Source organism: Megalops cyprinoides, chromosome 7 (assembly GCF_013368585.1).
Source record: "Megalops cyprinoides isolate fMegCyp1 chromosome 7, fMegCyp1.pri, whole genome shotgun sequence".
Classification (NCBI taxonomy): Eukaryota; Metazoa; Chordata; class Actinopteri; order Elopiformes; family Megalopidae; genus Megalops; species Megalops cyprinoides.
In genome coordinates this window covers 99205-118785 of record NC_050589.1, presented here as the reverse complement: position 1 = coordinate 118785, position 19581 = coordinate 99205, and the positions used below count along the sequence as shown (strand labels likewise).

The following is a 19581-nucleotide window of genomic DNA, read 5'->3' as shown; positions in this document are numbered from 1 at the left end:
GGGCTGCTGAATGCTGAAGCACGTAGCATGTAAAAACCGCCTGTCCTCTGTTGAATCACTCACTACAGAGATCCAAACTGTCTCTGGCTGCAACATCAGCACAAGAACTGTGCGTCAGGAGTTTCATGAAATGGGTTTCCATGGCCGAGCAGCTGCACACAAGCCCAACATCACTATGCGCAATGCCAAAGCATACCGCCACTGGACTCTGAAGCAATGGAAACGCATTCTCTGGAGTAATGAATCATGCTTCACTATCTGGCAGTCTGATGGACGAGTCTGGGTTTGGCGGATGCCAGGAGAGCACTACCTACCGGAACACACAGTGCCTACTGTAAAGTTTGGTGGAGGAGGGATAATGGTCTGGGGCTGTTTTTCAGGGTTTGGGTTAGGCCCCTTAGTTCCAGTGAAGGGTAACATTAATGCTACAGCATACAAAGACATTTTAGACAATTGTATGCTTCCAACTTTGTGGCAACAGTTTGAGGAAGGCCCTTTCCTGTTCCAGCATGACTGTGCCCCTGTGCACAAAGCAACGTCCATAAAGATATGGTTTGATGAGTTTGGTGTGGAGGAACTCCAGTGGCCTGCACAGAGCCCTGACTTCAACCCCATTGAACACCTTTGGGATGAATTAGAAAGCTGATTGTGAGCCAGGCCTTCTCAACACATTCAACATCAGTGCCTGACCTCACAAATGCTCTTTTGGCTGAATGGGCACAAATTCCCACAGACACACTCCAAAATCTTGTGGAAAGCCTTCCCAGAAGAGTGGAGGCTGTTATAGCTGCAGAGGTGGGGGCAACTCCATATTAATGCTCATGGTTTTGGAATGGGATGTCCAATAAGCTCATATAGGTGTGATGGTCAGGTGTCCACATACTTTTGGCCATATAGTGTATCATGACATTGACTCACTTACACTATTTGCAAACCAGTTTGACTGATAATTTCTCTAAACTTTCGACAGCACAGATCCTGAAATTTGGCCGTACTGCAGGTGTGGGGCTCAGCGAAACTCTGTGATTTCCAAATTGGTCACATGATCATGTGCCCATAACAAACTGTGTGTTAAATACTAAAATAATACCAACTCAGGAACTGCTTTACCTGCTTGGCTCAAAATTAGCCACACAAAGCGTTACACTGTTCTCCTGCTGCGAAGGACTGTCAGTTTTGTCTGCAGCGCCCCACCATCTTAATCATCCCACCTCTTAAAACTTCTTTCATGGTCGTATTTCACAGCCAATCAACAGTGCGGATTTCACTTCGCCGTAGAATCCACTCAGCTGCAGCCAGCGCCCCCCCTTAGCCAGTTCTCGCTTGGTTCTCCGGGAATTACAAGGGACGAGTTTCGCAATACAATCGCCGGACTGTAATTGTGTTCATGAACTGTGTGCGTGCAACAATAAGTAAATGGGATCATTCTGGAAACCGTTATGAGTAATAGTAACTATGATGTTGTTGGGATTACAGAGACGTGGCTTGGTGCAAGGGATGGGGATGAGTACAACGTAGAGGGATACAAGCTGCTAAGAAAAGATAGATTCAATAGAAGAGGAGGAGGCGTAGCTCTCTATGTAAAGGATAATCTTAATATTCAGGAAATACCAGGAATGGAGCCTCTTGGTGTTAGTGAAGACATATGGATTAAGATATTGGGGGAAAATGAAAAAGGTCTGAATGTCGGAGTATGCTATAGGCCACCAGCCTCAGACAGCAATGTCAGTAGTATGCTCTTTGATAACATTAAACTAGCATGTCAGGAGGGTGAGACAATAATAACAGGGGACTTCAATTACCCTTCAATTAATTGGGAAGTTGTGTCAGGTCAAGGTAAATGTGAGGAAGAGTTTTTGGATGTTGTAAATGACTGTTTTTTTGATACAGTCTGTTACTCAACCCACGAGAGAACACAATCCTACATCTGGTTCTGTGTAATAATCCTGATAGAATCAGCAGTATTGAGGTAGGGGAACCACTCGGTACAAGTGACCATAGTTCAATCACATTTGAAGTTTTTGGCAAGTTAAGTCTGCATTCTCCAATGCTAGAGTATTCAACTTTAGACAAGCTGACTTTATTAAGATGCGTGATTATACAAGGAATATAAACTGGGTACCTCTTCTAGGTGGTAAAACTGTGAAAGAAATGTGGTGCATATTTAAAACGATTATTCTGGATGTACAGCGTAAATTCATTCTGCAAGTGAGAAAAGTGAAGCTTAAAAAGAAGCATCCACAGTGGATGAATAAGTCGCTATGGAACAGTTTGAAACAAACTCCTCTGAAAAAAGGGACATTTATACCAGAGCAAAATACAAAATTATTAAAACCCACAGCATGTAAACATTATTGAGTATCACTGACAAACCAAGCAAACTGCAAAATCCAGCTTTCACAAATATGTCCAGTGTGCCATTCTCACATAACACCTGCCTGGTGTAGGTCACGGTCACCACTGGCACACCCTGTGCGCCCCCCCCCCCCCCCCCCCCCCCCGGGGGGAATCTGCTTTGCATACAATGATAGTAACTGGCTCTTGTCTGGACTGTCGCTGGATTTACTCTTTCTCGGAATGGTTTTCTTCTTAAGGCTTAAATTACGGTTCAGTTCTAACCTTAGAAGGGGGAACTGAAACATTTTGGGTTCCTGGGTTGGAGTTCCTTATATAGCTGTGTACTTCGTTCTTATGCTTAGTGTAGTGGTTTTAATGCACACAACAGTCGTTCTTTTAGAAAACAATCCTCCCATCAACGCTGAAGAGCGAAAGGGACAGCCGAGCTGCTTTAATTTAAGCGGGTTGGTTGTGGTCTTAAGTCTTTCGTTGAATTAGCATCAGGTGTTGCGCGCACACTGGTATCTCCTCGAACATCTGCTGCTGTCACGTGACCTTATGCTCCGTAGGTCAGATTTTACTCGTTGTTGTGGAGGACAGATGTTATCGCGGAATGAAAAACGCATCAGCAGCGCACAGGTACTGCAGATCCGCCGCCAGCAACTGCCGGCTGTTTCGCTTCATGTTCGCGGCATGACAACCTGTTTCTGCTGTTGCAGCTTTAAGAAAGACTTGCGCGACTTCAAAAGAACCTCTGTTCCACGATAATACATGTGGTCCACTCTCTAAAAATAAAATGATACTTAAATCAAAAAATAAGCAAAAATAGTCAATTTTTCGGCCGTAGATTCATTTCCTCTCCCTCTAAGTACTATAGTAGGCCGATAGGTGTCGCTGCACCCCCGTTTGTTCCGCGTCGGGTCTGGGTCGGGTGCGGAGCGCAGTGCCGGGCTGCAGCGCCAGGTCCGGGACAGAAATGTTTCTTCGTATGCATGACTCAGGACACGAAAGCGATGGTGGGTTATTTAAAATCCTGTTTTTCCCCACCACCAGCTCTTCTTTTTCCTCTTCATTGACTTTTTCATCATCTTCGTTTTCAGTTTTATAAATGCAATATTACGGCATGAAATTTAATATACCTCCGTTATACAGAACACTGCAGCGGCGGGAGCGATTTGTCACGACCATTGTTATAGAACCTTTCACGGGCATCGAGTGTTTCTGCTGTGTTCTGCTGTGAGGGTTTTGTTGTAGCTGTTACAGAAACACAAAAACTGCCTGATGAAGAATAACTCCGCTCCGGTGGGCAGCTTTCTCTACGGCTACCGCTCGCTGTACCTGAATTTAAAGCTAACCAATCGTCGGTTCTGCTTGCTAATCTGTATACTGAAATAATAATGTGGATTTTACATTCTGCATCTTAAAAATGCGTCTGCATCTTTAACTTAAAGATATTTTTCACCTCATTGAAAAAACAAGAACAGCTTATTGAATTTCTTGATGAAAAATTACTCATTCGAAAGTGCATTTTGAATGCTTGCATGGTTCCTTTAGCATAAAATGTGTCGCTAGTGATATAGAATAATATTTCACATATACATTTTGCAACCGAAAACACCCAAAATTATGTCTTGAGAAAATATTTTAAAGCAAATATTTTTAGCTCAATGAATACATGTAAATACGTAAATTACGGTTGTTTTGGTATATTGCAATTGTTTTCTGATTTGAATTAATATATTGTAATCATATTTCCAATATATTCTGGGGATGAACAGCATTTCTTAGCACAGTAAAATAATTTCTTTTCCGTACGGCCAACGATTCACGCAGTCAAACATGGGGCGAATCTTTATCGGCCCTCATGTCCAAGATGCCCGTCATTTAGTGAATAATGAGCGGCGCAGGAGGCCGGCGAAACCGAACTACAGAGGCGCGTTATGAAATAAAGCGCCATATTTTGCCTCAGGAGGGAAAATGTGTTCACATTTCAGTACGTTTTAATCTTTTCTGTTTCACTGTCCCATATTTACGCAAATCATGGGAGGATAATAATATTTCTATTTTTATGTACCAATCTCACAAATCCAAACACGGTAAAGACAACAATATTTCACGTATTTTTTATTCTTCAATATATTTATGTTCACTAGATTTTTTTGATACACATCCCATCTTTTTGAAACCACAATAACACTACACATACGGTTTATAACGTTTCAACAGGACCCGTTGGATTGCACAGAATGAAATGTCTTAATGCTCCTCTTCTTTAATAATATAAAACACTCGTTAAAAACACACTTCGACCCCCGGATTCCCACAGCACGGCCGACTCGACAGATTCGCTGGTTTCCTCGTTAAAGGGGCACATTTTAAATCCAAAATAAAGGGAGTATGTGAATGAATGATAGCACTACGTGTATGTTCTTGAGAGTATGAAATGGAATGGACACTTTTAAGAGTCTCACATCATTTTTCGTGTCGACATCATTTTTCCTTTTGCAAAGCTGCGAGTGAGAGCAGGTTCTTTCGTTCTCGGTGGAGATGGGGGTTCCATCCTCGGCCTGCAAAGAGTAAACGGGATGGGCTGCTTTTCCTTTCGTTAATTTAACTATAGAAATGTTTCCAGGTCTCATATAATTTCTGCTTTTTTCATTCCTCCAGTCTGTGCCGATTCCTTATATCCAGTTCCTTTGTTTTCAGATCATGTAGTTTTTTTTTCTTTTAAATATAGTCTGTTGAAAATGCATGATTAGTCACACATTTTTGTCCAATGATTCTTTTTCATTTCATTGTGCAGTATTACACAATGAAGTGCTGAGTGCAGTCATACATCATTATACTGTACATAACTGGATATTCTGCCTGTTCAACTCATTTTGCGCAATTCTGAGAATTCAGCACTTCAGACATACGTTACCTAATTAAATGTTTTTCTCTCATCCTCGGCAATATTTACACACAGTGCAGCCATCTAAAATACGTATATCGTTTAAAAGAAGCTGATTTCTGTTCAACTGTGCACAAACAGCGGTCTTATTTATACGTGTAGTAGCATCTTCATGGACGGAAAAGATACTAGCCATTAATGTGCCCTACAGTGTACTTTTGATATGCCTTTGATATGCTTATTACAGTATTGCAAGTTATTTTAAACAACAACCCAGAAATATGGGTTGATTGTGTGTTAACACCTATTTTATTAGTATTTTGCATAATACAGCAAATGATGTTATTGCTGTTTTTTCATAACCACCATCATGAAGTCATATGTCGGAATGATAGGTGAAAAAACAGTAACTCAGTCATGTGTGGTGAGAATGTGGTCGTGTTCCTCTGAAACTACACTCCACAGAACAGATGATTCCCTCCACTTTTGCCAAGATATTTTATTTATTTTTGTGCAGGTTCTCTGTTTGGATATAGACATCTTTGATTTCAGTGCCTGCTCTATGATTGTGGACTGTTGTTGTTGTTGTTGTTGTTGTGTGTGGGACTGAATTCAGTGAAGAGTCAGACTGTGTGGTAACACTTTTTTCACCAAGTCCTTAGTCTTGAATATTGTATTTGAAAGCCTCTATGAGGCCCTCCATGGAGTGAATGAAGCCAGAGATACTGCAGATGCCTCCTATTACGAAGATGGCAACATCAAAGAAGACCTGGTGCCACAGTAGCTTCCTCCACAGCAGTCTGAGGTGGAAGAGGCTGGGCAGCAGGAAGCAGAGGCCGGCGCCCGTCAGGCTGCCAGTCAGGCCCATCAGCAGGGCGAAGTGCGGCACGAAGATGGCCATGAGCAGCGTGAACACCACCAGGCCGCAGCGCAGCCCCAGTCCCCACGACTTCAAGCGCCCGTCTCCCCCGTAGCAGTCAGGGAAGATGGCGCGGCCTCCATCCTGGAAGAGAGATTTCTCCAGGACCTCCACGGCAGCAAAAAAAGGCAGTGGGTAGGACAGCAAGGCCTTTGCCACCAGGAAGATGTTGACCACGGCCCTGATGGTGGACGGCAGATTGTCTGTGATGACTTCCTTTGTTTCGTCAGCCCAGGTCAGGTAGGCCACCAGTGCGAACAGGCCTTTGAGGATGCAGGCCGCGATGTGTGTCCAGTTCATCATGCAGTGGAACTCGCTCGGCTTCTGCATGTTCCCCTCCAGTGACGGCAGAAAGATCTGCGACGTGTAGCTGAAAACGATGATCCCAATTGAAATAGGAAACTTCTTGACGTCGATGTAGAACTTGACTTTGTCCCAAGCCCAGTCCCGCGCCCTGGAGAGGCAGTATGCGATGACCAGGATGTTGATGACGAAATGGGCCAGCGTGCAGAGCAAGCTGAACTTGGACACGGCTTTGAGGTTCTTGAGGAAGGCGCAGGGCAGCAGGGCGGCAGTGGCGATGATGGACCAGGCCTTCTGAGACACGGGCAGGCTGGGGAAGCTGTTGTACATCAGGTTTCCGCTCACCACCACATACAGGATGCAGGTCATCACCAGCTCAATTATCTGCGCTACATTCACAACATGGCCGCCGATCGAGGGAAAGCGTGGCGTACAGCAGGCATTGGCGATGTCCACATACGAGTCTCTCACTCGCACCATCTCTCCATCCTCGTTCTCTTCGTACAGACAGGCGATGAGAATTTTCCCCGTGTAGCAGCAGACCACAGCCGCGAATATGATGAGGAAGAGGCCCAGGTACCCGCCATGCAGGATGGCATAAGGGAGGCCAAGGACGAACATGCCCTGTGAACACACAAGCACAGCTGGCTTGAAATGGATGTTTCTGCCTAAACAGCATGACAGTCTGCCCACATTCAGCTTCACCAAGCGGATGCCAAGTCAAATAATTCAGTACTCAGTGCTGTAGAAAATACGTTTTAGACATCGAATTTATATATAGATACACACACACACACACACACACACATACACATATGTACACACACATATATATATATATATATATATATATATATATATATATGTACATATACATATATTTTTTTCAGTTTTAAAACCATTCATTCATGCAGTTCGTAACGGTAAGCACTGAACATTATTATTGCGTACTAAATGCGAAATAAATAAAAGGTTACATAACTAGGTTTTCAAATAAATAGCGCTGCAGCGATTCGGTTTGCGCTACATTTTGATGGGGTATATTGACATGCCATTTACGCCATCTTTTGGTTATTTGTGGCGATTGGGAAGAGACTCAGTGACGTAAGAGTGGCCGCGAGCGATCACGACATGTCTTGTAATCACGCGCGATGGAATGGGTTCGGAAGGAGGCACGAGCCCTGGCACGCGGGCTGTCAGCCACCATCTCTCCTCTCTGAACAGCAGAGAACAAACTCAGCTAACCACGACCTTATAGGTTTAAAAAGCAAAAATACAACGTCTACATTGTCCTTCATTCTTCCCCATTCGACTCAAAATCAGATATAGAGGTAAAAAAATTAGAATTTAAAATAATAAAATCCTTCCGCATTCATATTTATATGTTGGATGAATGTACGTGAATGTTTCTCATTTCTAATCGCTTTTATTTTATGACCACTTGTTTTGAAAGTACAGTCCTATTATTTTAAAATATTTTATCTGTTTTCCCATCATTGAGTGGGTTTAATTCAATTAATTGTAATTTAAATATAAGGAGGAGTGCAAAGAGAAGACTGACGAGAAAATGTTTCCTATGACCGACCTCTGCACGCAAGTAAGGACGTCAACGAGCCGAAAGCTTGTTTCTTAAAAATTACAAATACCCTATTATGATATTGGTGCAGTTTTGCTTCAGATATGATTAAGTTAAACGTGTCGTAAGAAGTTTTAAATATGACCATATAATTAATTAATTTCATGCGATACACGGTGTCCATAACAATGGGTAATCCATTGAAATACGTCGAATATGTCTAATAATACGATCAGAATGTCCATGTGGAAAATTATTGTGTATTTTCTCCGTTAAGAACAACACTAATACACATTGTTTAATTCTGGGTAATCTTCTAAGGAAAGACTGTGCTGCTGCGCCCTGCTCAGCGCTCTTCACTCTCCCTTAGGTGCCTGGAATGGTTTGAGTTGCCAATCAACGGAGCAGCGTGTTGAGTTTGGGATCGTAGCGCAAAACCCGTCACATCGTGAAATAAACACTTGGGCCCATATCAGTGCGTGCTGACTTCTCCTAACTGACCACCTTTACCTGAATGGCATTGGTGACGTTCCAGCCCGCTTCCCAAGCTGTGATTTTTGGCTTGTCTTGCGCGGCCAACTCGTTGCACACTCCGCCGTCTTTGGAAGTGGAGGGCGGATGACCTGCACTATCTCTCTGATAATGGCTGTCCCCTTCGACGGCTCCGTCTCCGCCGCCCGCTCCGTCGCCCTCTCCACCAACCCCATCGGTATTGAGAATGTCCATTTGCATTCCTTGTCTGTACTCGTAATCCAAGTCGTCGCAGGCGGCGAACCCCAAGCCTTCCTCGTCAGTCGCGGCCTGAAAGCCCAGTTTAGCAAACATCCCGCTGACCTTCGCCTGCGACTTATGGGACACCGAAGTGGCTGCATTTGACAGTTTATTTGAAATCTTGTTTCTAATTAATGAAGCCATGGTCGCCTGTCTAATCCGAGTGCTTTGTGAACTCTTAGTGCCTTTACTTTAGTCTGGGGATTGGAAAACCCTGGACGAAATAAAAACACAGGCAGGAGAGTCTCTTCAGAAGGCGGTCTTCAGCTGTTATCTCCAATTCTTATTTAAAGTGCACCTGCTGCTCCAGATAATTCCGTGGTTCATGTCACCTTCAGAGATCCCCTCTTGGTTCCTGCACCTTGTTTGCGCCTGTTTTAGGAAAAAAGAAAGCAAGATTTAAATATTACATTTAAAATTATACATTTAGAATGTATAATGGTAATTCTCTGAACAGAGGCGGAAGCAGAAACAAATGCATGTTGCAGGACCCAATCGAAAAAAGCCCCCCCCCCCCCTCAATTGTTAAATATTTGCTCTCCACGATGGCCAAAGAACGGAGGCAGCGTACCGACAGTTTGCCTCAGTAGTTACTGATGCCAATGCAGCACAGGGGAGTCCGGGGGTGGGGGCGAGGAAGCACGTGTCACCATCAGCCCGCCAATGCGATGATTTATCCGCCAGCTCGCGCAGCTCCCGCCACGCCGAAAAAGGGTAGAGCTTTGGTGCATTTCTGGAGGTGGCGCTTGCAGGACCCCAACCCCCTTCCCATCCCGCTGAAGTCAACACCAATGTACGTTAGCCCAACAGCCAATGGCATTCGGAACCTCGAGGACTTGCATAACTTCACGCGTATAAAGTGAAGGAGACAGAAGCGGCCTTCACTTCACTGGAACGGAAGGGGTTATAGATTTTTTATGTAATGTAAGACATTTACACGATTGCTTCAAATTGTTTACACGACGTCGACAAGTTATGCTTATTTTTATTTTACGGAAACTTTTCCCCTTTTCGAGAGGTTTTTCCTCATATAACAAAACGGAGTTTTTATCGGTCTTGAGTTGTTTTTGATCTCGATGCTAAGGATAGAAATAATATTTGAGAGAATGGCTCTACCGGTGGATATTTCAGATATTGTGTATCCTCCCAATGTAGTCGTACGATTGCTTAATGTACGATGGCTGAGTTTACATTTGGTTTATCCCACTCGATTAGGAGGTGACTCGCCGCAGAATATTTGACGGAACTACAGTGTGAGACAGCAGTACGTGGGAACCGTTTAAATGCATCAGAAAGAGACGAAAACCTCGAAGACAACGCTGACTTAATTACACACACGCACGCGCACGCGCACGCACACACACACACACACACACACACACACACACACACACACATTAGTATGGAATGAGCCGGTTAACTGGTATTTTATTTAACATCAAGTTAAATGACTTACAGGCCGGCCAGTGGGCATGTCCGCATGTAGAGAAATTCCAGGGCATCTTTTGAGTGTAAATGCACAAGGTTGTGCTTTTTGTGCTCCGCATTATACAAAAGAAGAAACATCTGTAATCATGCATTACTCTGAATGGGTATAACGGAATCTAGATTGACAGTGAAATGCTGGGAAATATACTACTAAATACTAAAAAATAATAAAGTAGTAAAATATATAGAGAGACACAAATATACGCAGAAATCTTCAAATAATAATAATAATAACAAACTACAGTATATTATTATTATTACTATTACCATTATTATTATTACCATTATTATTATTATTATTATTATTATTATTATTATTATTATTATTATTATGTGGTTGAAAGTACACAGCTACATTGCTGTCAGATTTCAGCTACAGTGCAGTCAGATTTGACACCAGTGTGTTCGATGTGTTCCGCTTGTCTGTCGTCTCTGTTTTGCGCCGGTCCGTTATGTAAATGTGACGCGTGAAACGTGCGTGCGGTGCGTCGTTGTGCGGGAATTGTGTCCCTGTGTACTCAGCTGCCATCCGCACGCACGCGCCCGGATAGCACGCAAAACGCAGAAGTTTTTAGAAATAAATAGCCCCTAAAAACTGCCATATCGTGTGTCAACGTACGATGTAATGCTCTTTACTTTAGAACCTGTAAAACTTTCCTGTTTGATTCAAATTATGTGAAACTATAATCTTTACAGAAGTGGTAAAATATTAGCAGTTTGTCATTAAAATATATTGACATTGTTAATGTGGTTTCAGCAATGCAATTCGAATTTGTCATTAAAAAATCCAATTATGTTAAATATAAATTTCAGAATTATTATTATTATTATTACGCTGTTTACCTTTACAAACAGGCAGGTGTTGCGACGGGGCGGTATACGGCTCCCAGCCGCACGGTGCTGTGGTCGGTCGGGCTTCGGCGGCTCTTTTTTCCGCTGGAGCAATGAGTTCATTTTCTGCTATTTCCTTCGCACATACACTAACCGTGTAAAGCTGTTCATTTATTTCCTGACGTGCGATTAATTACTTGCGCAGTTCACGCCTGCGTAAGACGCCAATTAATACACGCGTGGATGAAAAATCGATACAGGCTTTACTATTAATAATACAGTTACGCACAATAGTCCAGACCATGCTGCAACCATGAGAACACATGTCGTCTAGACCCATTCTGACATAAGATTTGCTGCATAAATCAAACTATTCCAACTCAATTATATTTGCGGTCGATGTATTAATTCATTTCTATTTTGTCATATCTCTATCACCGAGACATTAAATGAAATTCCAAAGCTATTAAATGCACGTTTAGATTATGTGACAATGCCTTACGTAGGCAATAATTACAAGAAGTGTATTTACTGTTAATTATCACTAACATTCATCTTTAGTTCAGATGTCCTGAGAGAATGTTAGCGGTATTTATAATTTTCACAATTATTTTTAGTAAACATAATATGTACTTTTACATGATTTGTGGCTGTCGTATGCGTGAAAATTAAATTGTCGCTTTCAAAATCAATAGAAATAACAAATAACCAAAATAACTGCACAGTAGGATCAGAAAATCACTGCCACGAATAAACGTCGTCATCCTCCTTCCTCGTTTCAGAACCACGAAAGGGACAGCGGTCGAATGAGACACTGGCAGCATTGAGACGCTGGAAAGCCGTTTGCCAGCGAACAGCTTTTATTGGGAATCGACAGAAAATACAAAATGCTACTACACAATTTAATAAAAAGCACAATTTTTGCATTGCTTTCATTTTCAAGTCTGATGTTACATTGTAGATTACCTTTGCCCTTAACACTGTTAAAACCTGCTATTAAAATCGTGGTCACGTATATTTAACACAGACACAACGCCACTGCCGTTTCCTTACAGCGAAAACGTTTCTCCATCCGAAACAGACGAAATCCCACGGGACGGCGAAAGGGTTAATCACATGGCGCGTTATCAGCCGCGTGCAGACCTGCGATATCATCTCAGGCTGTAAAAATCCCGCCTTGAAAAGCAGCACCGCGGCGGCAGGACCGCCTTTCTACACCCTGCATATAACACCCTGTAAACGATATAATAATAATAATAATAATAATAAAATCATTCTAGTGAGCTTTGTTGTAGCTGGATTAATCTAAATTTTTAAGAATGATTCATAGATGAAGCCTAAGTTTCTCTTGAGATCGCATTCTATCCAGACGTTATGTGGTGCCACATCATCGTGTTCACACGTCAATGAGACTCATTGGCACAGCAATACTGGCACTGAGATTCTGTTAGAGGTACCTGACGAGCGATGTTGGACCAAGTGTTCCAAGTGTGAGGATTTTTTTCTGAAACAAAAACAAATTTATTCCGTTTTCATAATTTGTTGAACAATGTAGTGGGGCTTTGTGCTGAAATGTGTGGTTGTGTGTGTATGCGTGTGCGCGAGAAAGGTAGTCCGCACACGTGTGCGCGTGAGAGAGACCAAAAAGGAAAGAAGGAGACCGAGGGAGGTAGAGAGAATGACTGACTGAAGGAGGAGGGAGAGAGAGATTAAAAGACGGTGAGCGTGAGCGATAGAAAGAGGGGGGGAGAGAATGAATGCTCGTATGAGACTGAAGGAGAGAGAAGACACCGGAGTCCACCGATGCGGAACTAATGCACACGCATTGAGCAGTTTATTACTTATCGCAGAGGGTAGAGTCGGGAAGTGTGTGGGGGGGTCACTGTCCTTCCCTCTGGAGACTGACCATCGGGCTGACATTGCTCTGCCCTCTATGGTACTTTTAGGCAATCACTACAAAGCGTCAGAGATGCGCAGTATTTAGCTTTCGGGACCTAATTTCCTTTACTGTATTGTACGCTGCCAGGCGGAATCGGGGCCTCGGCGCTTCGGGGTCACGCTGGCTCTGTTCTGTCCCTTTTTCCATTACACGCCTGGAAGGCCACGGCGTCACGCCCCCTCGGAACCAGAGGTGTTAGCTTCATACGGACGGTCCGATTCCACTGCTACATTGATAACATTTTCAAGTAGGCTACCAATCATTTCGTAGCCGCATTTGTTGTATTTTCTGAATCTACTATTGTGAATTTTTAATTTTTGTGCGTATGACAATTTTGAGGTGCTTCATTTTTTGGAGGGGATTAGTGGGGCCTTCCAGCTACAAGACCCCCCCCCCCCCATCCTGTCCAGCTGTAGCTGACTCCATTGACTGCAGCTCTGTCCGCCCAGTGATGCAGAAAATAACACATAACGCACACAATTAAAGAGGATACGACACGCGGGGTCTCTTGGGGGCTGCGGAAGGGAGATTTCAGCCAATCACGTGTCCACAGCACTGGTTTATCTGCGAGTCCATTCTCATCAGCATTACAGTCACAGGTATATTATCACTGATTAGCTCGCGATGAGGTCAAACAGCCTGTTTCGCTGGAATTAGATTTACCTGCGACATTACATTATCACTATTAATTTAAAATATTCACTCGCTACTTATTATTTAATGATATATTTACATTTTGTCTTAGTTATGTGGCATAACTAAGTATATGGCAGCCTTACTGTTATAAAATGTTCAAGACCTCACCTCAATCATTCCACGTAAAACGGAGTAATAATAATAATAATAATAATAATAGTAATAATAATAATAATAATAACAACAATAATAATATATTTACCAGCACCACAACATTAGTTCTTTTGATAAATATGTAATATATATATATAAATATATTACTTCTATGCGACACAATAATTCTAATTATTATGCATTTTTCTAATCATTGTTTATCAGGTTGTGTGGCACATACAGCCACTGACCCACTGTTCTGCACTACCCCGCTGAAGAACCATCTCACACGAAGCTCCGCTTGGTGCTCCGCGATCGCAGGTGAGAGAGGGTGTGTTTACTGCGCGCTGCAAGTCCCCCCTAAAACCGAAAATGGCTGAGTGTCAGTTTACCTCAGCATCAAGCAACGCGTTTGCTGACTGGTATTTTAACCACAGATCCGTGTCGTTTCAAAGTTTTTTATTTGTCACATGCCATGTACAGTGAAGTGAAATGATACAATCTTTCTTAGATTTGTCATTCGTCTATAATGGCATAATTTCAAAACTAATGTGGTCATTGCTTTCTGTTTCATATCTGTGACCAGCTCTCGATCAATTGATATAATGACAGACCCCTACCAGACAATCGCGTTTATCGAGCATGAGCAATATTAGATCGGCTTGCTCGCGCAGGCAGGAGTCCCCAGACGGGAAGCTTTAGGCAGCGGTCAGTTCCTTTTCCAAGGTCTCATATTTGAAACTCTGATCCACGAAGAGATTCATGGGTATGTTTCCTCCTCGGATTGAACAATCTGTCTCCCCATCATCTGTCTAAATTAGCTTCTCATAAAACACCCCACAGTGGTATAGAGAATCGGTCTTAAAATTTTAATGGTTGATAAAACAAACGCAATTTATATGAAACCAATAAAATTTAGTGGTAGTGCAGACGTAGCCATTGTGGTGTCGCTATGTATTAAAGTAGCTAAGTTATTTTCATTTAATTCCATCTTTCTCAGTGATATTTTTGTGGACTTCCTATGAATTTATTATTAATTATTATTAAACAAATTCGGATCTGTTTGCTGGAGTCAAAACCATATGACGTTAATGAACCTCTTTCCTGGTTTCAGGGTCATTTTATTTCATGTGTCTGTAAAAAAAGTATTCTAATGTTACTCCATCGGAACAAATGAATAAAAAGGAATAATGGCAATTCTTATTTAAATGGGAAAGTTTTGTTAAATGCGAAAACATTCCAAATGTGCAAGACAATATGTTTAAAGGTAAGTTATCTTCGTCCACTGTTTCCTGGTGATGTACATGCAAATATCAGGTAACTCTTAAACGATGTACATTTATTTAAAGCCCGAATTGTTCCCGCTCGCCAAACACCGCCTGCTCTTGCGGGATGTGCAGGTGGCTTTGTGCTAAATGGCTGAGTGCCTTTTCATTTGTCCTAATGGGACTGTTTAATGGCTTATTACGAGGCCGCGAGTGCAGCATAAAGGGTTTAATATTAGCCTTGCTAATACATGTGGTGAGATGGCTTTGCCAAGACGTGAATGCTGGCGAACAAAAGGACGAGGGGCGTATGCGTGTATGTGTGTCTCCCTTGCTTCTTGTACGTGTGTGTGCATTACTGGAGTAATTTCAAGCAACACGGACCTGGGTAATTGTATGTGTGTGTGTGTGTGTGTGAGAGAGAGAGAGAGAGAGAGAGAGAGAGAGAGAGAGATCGAGATCCTATCGTGATATTTTCGCCGCCGATAAGTGGCAAGCTGTTGTTGCGGGGCGGCCGCGCTCCCCAGACGCCACTCGCTGTTAACCCGGCGTGACTCCCCGCACTTCATCATTTCTGCCGTCCGCCGCGCGCTGTTATGCCCCCCCGCTGCGATGCATTAACATTGTAATTGCCTTTTACCCCCGTCTTTGTAACAGCTCCGCCGGGTTTCCCCGAGGGCTCCTGACGACGTCAACACAGTATTGAATATAAAATTGAAAAAATATCGAGTTCTATTTCTATTTATTCTTGACTACCATGGATGAAACATTGATTTGGCTCTACACTGAGAGCTTTCGCGGATAGTAACTTTTATAATTAATTAATCGTGGAATAACACGCAAAAACCCGGCTGTAGGCATTTTCCGTATGTGTTAACTCCACTGAATACAGAAATCAGCAATTGCATCACATCGGTAAACACGGTAAAAGCAACGCCACGCACAACGCACCGACGTATGAAAAGACAGACTAACGAAACAATAACTATGACGTGTGCAATGTTTGCGCTGTCATGGTTTTGCTTCGCTTAGAGTTCACGGCAGCTGAGCTCTACAGCTCTCCTGCTCAGACCCGCACCAGGAGCAGGCGGTCCTCCGTTTATGGTAAATTATAACAGAAGAGACTCCAGCACAGGGTTGGCGCCAGGAGAAAATACGGAGGGGCTCATTTTCAATCCATGTGGGGCACAAAACGTCATATCTTAAAAGTGTAGTAAATACTATGTAGACATCGGGATATAAAGAGACAACTGGGGGTGCACTGAGGTCCCTCTGGGGGTGCACCCCTAAGCAGCATAGTGAATATAATGTAGCATTTCAGCTCCCTTTCACGCGAGAAAGAGAGAAATGTTTCTGCTTTGCAGCCTGCTTGTATACTCTCTTATTTCACACTCAACTCAGATAAAGGCAGTCAGATTCGCTGTGTGAATAGCTGGGCTAAATTGCGTGATCCCATCGTCATAATGGTCTTATTGTCTGTCTGTTCTAAGCATGCAGGGTTTCCCTCTCTCTTCCCCCCTTCTTGTTAACTCCTCATTGATACCAGTAACAAATGCACACCTGTGCTGGCTCATACTATTATATACCAGAGCATAAAGTTATTGTTTCATGAGAAACAATATTTGAATTTGTTTTGGAAACCAATACATATTTCCACAATTAGGAGTAATGTAATAAAACCTTTATTTATCCAGGAAGTCTCTTGAGGTTAGGAATCTCCTATTTAAGAGAGACCTGGAAAGAGAGCATCAGAAATCTGTGTCCCTTGTGTAGTTTACTGCTATCTAATATCTCCTCTGGTGATTCACAAGGATACATCCATTCTGTGAAGGTTTCACTTGAGTGCATGATTTGGTGCTGTGTATGTGTGTGTCTGAGACCTCACTGCCTTCTTGCTTTAGATTATCAGACCCAATAGTCTTGCCCTTGGGTCTTCAGTATGTGTTGCAGAGATCGGAGTCCTGTTTGGGAGTCTGACTTGCTACACAGACTGTTTACCATGGTAACCCCATGTGTGTTGATAGGGAACTGTTTTTTTGTCTTCATGTTGGCAAGATGACAAGAAGCTGATGTAGAGATGGGAAATAGGAATGTTCTTTGGGTGTAAAAATGTACACACCCATATGCTTGTTCAGGAATTTCTTGGATTGTTTTGAATTTCAGTGTGTACTGAAATTCCTTGCCCAGTTGTATGCCAGAAACCAGCAGCCCTCCCAGGCATGACTTTCAGATCCAGCCTTTCCAGACTGATCCAGCCAGAGTTCCACACACAGCACCTGCAGGGTTCCACACACAGCACCTGCAGCCAGAGAGTTCCACACACAGTACCTGCAGGGTTCCACACACAGCACCTGCAGGGTTCCACACACAGCACCTGCAGCCAGAGAGTTCCACACACAGCACCTGCAGGGTTCCACACACAGCACCTGCAGCCCAGGGCTCTGCTTGTGTTCCCCAGTATCAACAGCTGCTGCTGTGCAAAAACCTGCAGGTGTGAGGTGAAGAAGCAAAGATGGCAGAGAGCGGCAGCACAGCGGGCCCCTGAGGGCCAGAGGCAGACAGCACAGAAGGAGGGGCCACTGGTGGATCAGCCTGGCCAGGGTGGAGGACGAGGGGAAACATCGGGTCCCAGGTAAAAGGTGTAAAAAAGGTAAAGCATAAGTAAACTTTAAGCGCCAGAGCACTGCTTTGAAAGCTGCTGTGACCTTTGCAGGAACAAGGGGAAATTATCATAAACCAATTTGTAATGCAATTCCATACAGTTATTGTTACTTCTGTTTTAATCCACACACAATCCATGTTTTTGTATTCATCATATTACCACATAACATACAAATCATAGCTAACATCATAACAGCATTGTGACCATAAGAAAACAAATTTGTACGAAATGATACTCTTGAGCTGCCTTATAATTATAAAAGCTGAAAAATATCATCCTACCTTGTAGAGTATGTGGAGTTTGCACTTCGGTGACAGGCAAAGGTGCTCATAAATGGTTTTCTTCATACAATATAAAATGTTCAGTGCTGAGGAATTAGGACTACAATCATCAGTAATGATAATAACACATCCTGAGCTAAAATCCAAAAAGCACAATATGAGAAGCAGCTGCAGTCTGAGCAACAAAACCTCTCTTCGCCAGAGCTGAGAATAATTAGTCATGATTGGACCCCTGAGTGCGTACACCTGCTTTAAAATACACATGGAGCATCCAGCAAGAGGAGCAGGACTGAGGGCAGGAAGGGCTGAGGACAGTGGTGTGCATGGGGCTGTGGAGCCAATCAGCTGGTTAGTTTGTGTGTGTGGAGGGACTGTGAGTGATTAGTGTCATTATTGTGCAGAGGGAGGGGCTCTCAGCCAGGCAGGCAGGGAGACCTGAGCTAAGTGGCACCGTTCTCACAACATTGTTAAATTTTCATGATTTTGGAGAGTGAGGAGCCCCTCAGCACCTGCTGCTGGCCGAGAAAACATACACTACACAGCTCTGCAGACACCCACTGCTGGCAGCATCACAACCAACTATTGTAGCCTACTGTAGCTCACCGTAGCTCACTGTAGCCCAATATAGCTCACTGTAGCTCACTGTAGCCCACTGTAGCCCAATATAGCTCACTGTAGCCCACTGTAGCCCAATATAGCTCACTGTAGTGCACTATAGCCCAATATAGCTCACTGTAGCCCACTGTAACCCACTGTAACCCACTGTAGCCCAGTATAGCTCACTGTAGTGCACTGTAGCCCAATGTAACCCACTGTAACCCACTGTAGCCCAATATAGCTCACTGTAGCCCACTGTAACCCACTGTAGCCCACTGTAGCCCAATATAGGTCACTGTAGCCCACTGTAGCCCACTGTAGCCCAATATAGTCCAATATAGCTCACTGTAGCCCAATATAGCTCACTGTAGCCCACTGTAACCCACTGTAGCCCACTGTAGCCCAATATAGCTCACTGTAGCCCAATATAGCTCACTGTAGCTCACTGTAGCCCAATATAGGTCACTGTAGCCCACTGTAGCCCACTGTAGCCCAATATAGGTCACTGTAGCTCACTGTAGTGCACTGTAGCCCACTGTAGTACACTGTAGTCTGCTCCTCTGTGCAGAATATCTGAACCTATTGCACTGACCACCTATCTCTTAGGCTGGGCATCATTATCAAATAACTTTCTTAACCAAATTCAGCATTTATTTATAGTTATAATACTTGATTAATTTCTTTGGATGCCAACTCTTTCTTACTTTCTCAGTGTTTAGATGTTATACACCAGTTATTGTGATAAAACACAGAAGGTGCTTGCTGTTATTGAATTAGTCCATTGAATTTAACCCATATGTTTTGTATGATTTCTTTAGCAGCCAGCTGGATATATGTAGGGCTGTGACAGACACACGTCTGCCTCCATGTGGGTGTATGAAACTCCCTTTTGGTTTCACAGGGGCTTATTGGTCCAGTCGGGTTGAATGT

The 19581-nt window shown here is 43.2% G+C and overlaps 1 protein-coding gene across 2 annotated transcripts; it reads right to left on the bottom strand.

The window, feature by feature from the left end:
- Positions 1-4570: 4570 nt before the first annotated feature.
- Positions 4571-9449, bottom strand: LOC118780919 (vesicular inhibitory amino acid transporter-like). Of its 2 annotated transcripts, XM_036533694.1 has the most exons (3): positions 9371-9449; positions 8539-9171; positions 4571-7076 (listed from the first exon to the last, which is right to left on the bottom strand). In XM_036533694.1, exons 2-3 carry the CDS (start codon positions 8941-8943, stop codon positions 5889-5891), a joined length of 1593 nt encoding a protein of 530 aa, XP_036389587.1. In that variant the 5' UTR covers positions 8944-9171; positions 9371-9449; the 3' UTR covers positions 4571-5888. The 2 variants fall into 2 exon arrangements, with proteins under 2 accessions (XP_036389587.1, XP_036389586.1); XM_036533693.1 differs by lacking the exon at positions 9371-9449 and having other exon boundaries at positions 8539-9352.
- Positions 9450-19581: the final 10132 nt, after the last annotated feature.